The sequence below is a fragment of the Salvia miltiorrhiza genome, chromosome 4 (assembly GCF_028751815.1).
Source record: "Salvia miltiorrhiza cultivar Shanhuang (shh) chromosome 4, IMPLAD_Smil_shh, whole genome shotgun sequence".
NCBI lineage: Eukaryota > Viridiplantae > Streptophyta > Magnoliopsida > Lamiales > Lamiaceae > Salvia > Salvia miltiorrhiza.
Window position 1 is genome coordinate 17,043,378 of NC_080390.1, and position 4,088 is coordinate 17,047,465.

Here is a 4,088-nt window from a genome sequence, read left to right on the forward strand (position 1 = left end):
TTGTGAATTCACAGATCTGGTAGTGAATTCAAGAATATTAAGTTGTGAATTCACAGATCTGATAGTGAATTCAAACATTAAGTTGTGAATTCAAGTTTTAAATAAATTAACAACTAGAAATATTGTTGGTCGTGAATTCACAACTATAAATAACATTAGTTGTGAATTCAAATTTTAAATGAATTCACAGCTATAAATATTTAGTCATGAATTCGCGTGAATTCACAACTATAAATATTATTAGTCGTGAATTCAAGTTTTAAATGAATTCACAATTACAAATATTGTTAATTGTGAATTTTAATTTTAATTGTGAATTCTAATTTTAGTTATGAATTATAGATCTAGCTAGTTTTGAATTCAAGAACATTAAATTGTAAATTATAGATGTAGTTAGTTGTGAATTTAAGAATATTAAGTTATGAATTTAATCATATGAGAATAAAAAATTTCCCTTTTATAAATTTAACCATACTATTAAAGTAGGTTCAACGAATCGATTGTTTCAAGAAAAAAAAAATTGGAATTCCCACCAACAAAGAATATACAGTATGCAGCTGCTTCAAGAAATCGAAAAAAAAAAAACGAAAAACTAAAATGCAGCAGAAGATCCATGGCCATGGGTGATTGAATTCCTACGGATAAAACTTCCATTGCTGGAGAGCTTCGCCCCCATCTCGCCCTCTTATATTGATTTTGGAATCTCTGTGATCACAAACACTGTCAAAAGCAACCATTGCTTGATCAACTTCACCATTTATTTCAATTTATATTAGAAAAGAATAGGAGGAAACGACTCCTTTGTTTTACCTTGAGGAACAAAATTAACAAACTGAAATGAAAAAATGCAAAGGACGAACCAAAGCAACCCAAATCAGCCTAGCAATCCCCCCCGTCGACCAAGTCCAGAAAAGAGAACTTAACAACCCCATGGCAGAACACCAAAATAGGCAGCAAAACCGGTGATAGTCCACGCACAAGAGAAAGACTTGCTGCCAAGAATGATAGCCAAAAGAGGCCAAATCCAACATCTCAAAAACCCAGCGCCTATCGAGCTGGGGAGAAATATCTGAAAGAAAGGAGCCCTCCAACAGATCAACTGCAGATTTGTCTCGTCACAGTTCCGCCGACCGGTTCGCGTACTCCTGCACCAGCGCCCCAAACAGTGATGGCCTCTCGAGCAAGTGCCCCGGTGTGTCGAGTAAAATCCAACATTACAGAGCTATTAGAAACCAAATGAAGAAGGCAATAGAGTTCATTATTAAGAACTTGGACACATATAATGCATTCTATAACTGATCTATAAATCAAGGCATTATCACAGCTCAAGAACATTAAAAAAAGAGGCAAAAATATGGCTGCTAAAGCAACATTGAAACAAAATAGTTGGTAGATAGTAGAGTTTTTTCATTTCATGCTTATGCATAATTTGGCTGCTCAAGCAACATTGAAATAAAAACAGTTGGTAGATAGCAGAATTTTTTCCATTTCATGGATTCCTACTCACATTTGTTTATTTCACGGCAGCTGCTCTTCCAATCTCTTATCCACAAATAGTCACAATTAGCACATTATGTTGGCTTTGGTCTTGTGAAGGATCCATTTGAACTCGAACTGAGGAACCAAACCATCAACAGAGAGAATAACACCATAATACAGATCAAGAAAACCTGATTGAGCTTACTCGACAGGAGTTTATCAAGCCATTCATCCTCTTCATAAACACTACCACGAAACTCTTCGATGATGATGTTTATGAGAGCCTCCACGACATTCTTTGAAGGGCCGACATCTTTTGATTTCGAGACTTGAACTCTAGCTTCTCTTAAATGTTTTAACACTACCTCTGCCTCAACTGATCCTCCCATCTTGAGAGAATCCATCTCAGATTTGTCGGTGTAGGGCGTTTCAATGGAAATGTGCTTGTAAGGAGTAGCAGTCACGGAGGAGGAAGATAGAATTGAAGTCAGATCCGAGACAGTATCTGACTCTAATAATTGTGTCTTTGCTGGATGAACTGGAGCCAAAGAGTTCTGCAAAAAAAGAGATGATTTCAGAGATGATGAAACTTAGTTATTTGATACGAAATCAAACACCTGACATTAGCTATATTAGCTGCAAATTGACTGAAGTTTTTCATCATCCAGCAGAAACTTTTAACTATTTTACTAGTGAATCATCAAACACATAATATTGAGCATTGCAAGCATCCTACTAAACGAACTAGTTATATGAATATTTCAAAAAAAGAAAAACTTGTTATATGCAGCAAGAATATCAACGCTAACACATTTTAACATTTTCGATCAGTTTCTAACTGAACCTTAACAAAAGCATATCGAAATCTAATTCTAATTGGCTTCCATTGAACATTTTCGTGTAGATTAAAGTTCTGAAAGTCAAAACGAGCTGAAATCACAAACCCTAGAATTTGAATCTTATATCACTGAGGAAATTACGGAGAGGTAGATGAAATTGAAACTGAAGTAACGTGAGAATACGCTAAATCTGCAAAGTAAATAACGAAAAAAACAGGAGTTTTGTGAATGATTTACCTTGAAATCTTCGAGAGTGCTCAAGGAAATTGATCTAGAACCAGAAAAAAAATCGAAAATCACTCGAACCCTAGATCCCAAAATAAAAAATCCACTCCCTTCGATCTCCGGCAATCCACTCTTCGCCGATAAACCGCTATTGCCGCCGCCGCAGCGACTCGCCGGAGAATGGACGTAGTTGCCGGGGTCTGGTAATTGAGAGAGAGAGAGAGATAGTGCAGATTGAAGAAATTCTGAATTTCGGAAGCTGGGGCGAGAATTGCCCATTTTTAAGGAGGGACATTTTAGTCTTTTCAAGCAAAAAGTGGGTATTTTTTAAAGTTTTTATTTGAGTGGATAAAATTTATTTTTGCTATATGAAAGTGGGTATTCTTATATATTGACTCTTTTTAAAATGGTCACTTTCATATTGTAAAATTAAAAATTGTCCACTAACATAAAAATATTAAAAAATGGCCAGTGATACCAAAATACCCTTCACATTAAAAATTAAAAAAATGTCCACTTTAAATCACCCCTTTTAAAAATCCCGCAATTCACAACCAGTGTGAATTCACAAACAAAAAATTATGGTTGTGAATTCACACTGGTTGTGAATTGTGAATTGTGAATTCACAACCATAATTTTTTGTTTGTGAATTCACAACCAGTCGAATTCACAATCAAAATTTAATTCACAATCAGATTTTTTTGGTTGTGAATTCACAACCTAAATTTAATTCATAATAAGAATTTTTTGATTGTGAATTCAAAACTAGTCGAATTCACAACGAAAATTTAATTCACAACCCTAAACCCTAAACCCTAAATCCTAAACCCTAAACTCACTCTAAACCATAAATCCTAAACCCTGAACCTTAAACAGTCGAACTCACAACAAATTTTTTTTATTGTGAATTCACAAGCCTAAGCCCACTCTAAATCCTAAACCCTAAACCCTAAACCGTAAACCCACTCTAAACCCTAAAACCTAAACCCTAAATCCTAAATCCTAAATCCACTCTAAACCCTAAACCCTAAAATTTAATTGACAGCCAGAATTTTTTGTTTGTGAATTCACAACCAGTCGAATTCACAATCAGATTTTTTTGGTTGTGAATTTAGAACAAGTCGAATTCACAACCTAAATTTAATTAACAATAAGAATTTTTTGGTTGTGAATTCAAAACCAGACGAATTCACAACGAAAATTTAATTCACAACCGTAAACCCTAAACCCTAAACCCTAAATCCTATCTAAACCCTAAACTCTAAACCCTGAACCTTAAACAGTCGAATTCACAACAAGAATTTTTTGATTGTGAATTCACAAACCTAAGCCCACTCTAAGCCCTAAACCCTGAATCCACTCTAAACCCTAAACCCTAAAACCTAAACCCTAAACCGTAAACCCACTCTAAACCCTAAATCCTAAAACCTAAACACTAAATCCTAATTCCACTCTAAACCCTAAACCCTTAACCCACTCTAAACCCTAAACCCTCAAACCTAAACCTTAAACCCTAAACCATAAACTAGAATTTTTTTGTTGTG

The 4,088-nt window shown here is 34.9% G+C and overlaps 1 protein-coding gene across 7 annotated transcripts; it reads right to left on the reverse strand.

The window, feature by feature from the left end:
* Window positions 1-444: 444 nt before the first annotated feature.
* Window positions 445-2,950, reverse strand: LOC131019854 (uncharacterized). 7 transcript variants are annotated; one of them, XR_009100494.1, is made up of 5 exons: window positions 2,556-2,949; window positions 1,685-2,033; window positions 1,508-1,614; window positions 811-1,222; window positions 445-720 (listed from the first exon to the last, which is right to left on the reverse strand). XR_009100494.1 is itself a non-coding variant. In XM_057948474.1 (3 exons), the coding sequence occupies exons 1-3, from the start codon at window positions 2,820-2,822 to the stop codon at window positions 1,544-1,546; spliced, it is 687 nt and encodes a 228-aa protein (XP_057804457.1). In that variant the 5' UTR covers window positions 2,823-2,913; the 3' UTR covers window positions 445-1,543. The 7 variants fall into 7 exon arrangements, 2 of the variants coding, with proteins under 2 accessions (XP_057804457.1, XP_057804456.1); XR_009100495.1 differs by having other exon boundaries at window positions 811-1,614; window positions 2,556-2,950; XR_009100496.1 differs by having other exon boundaries at window positions 861-1,222; window positions 1,508-2,033; window positions 2,556-2,797.
* Between the last annotated feature and the right edge of the window lie 1,138 nt (window positions 2,951-4,088).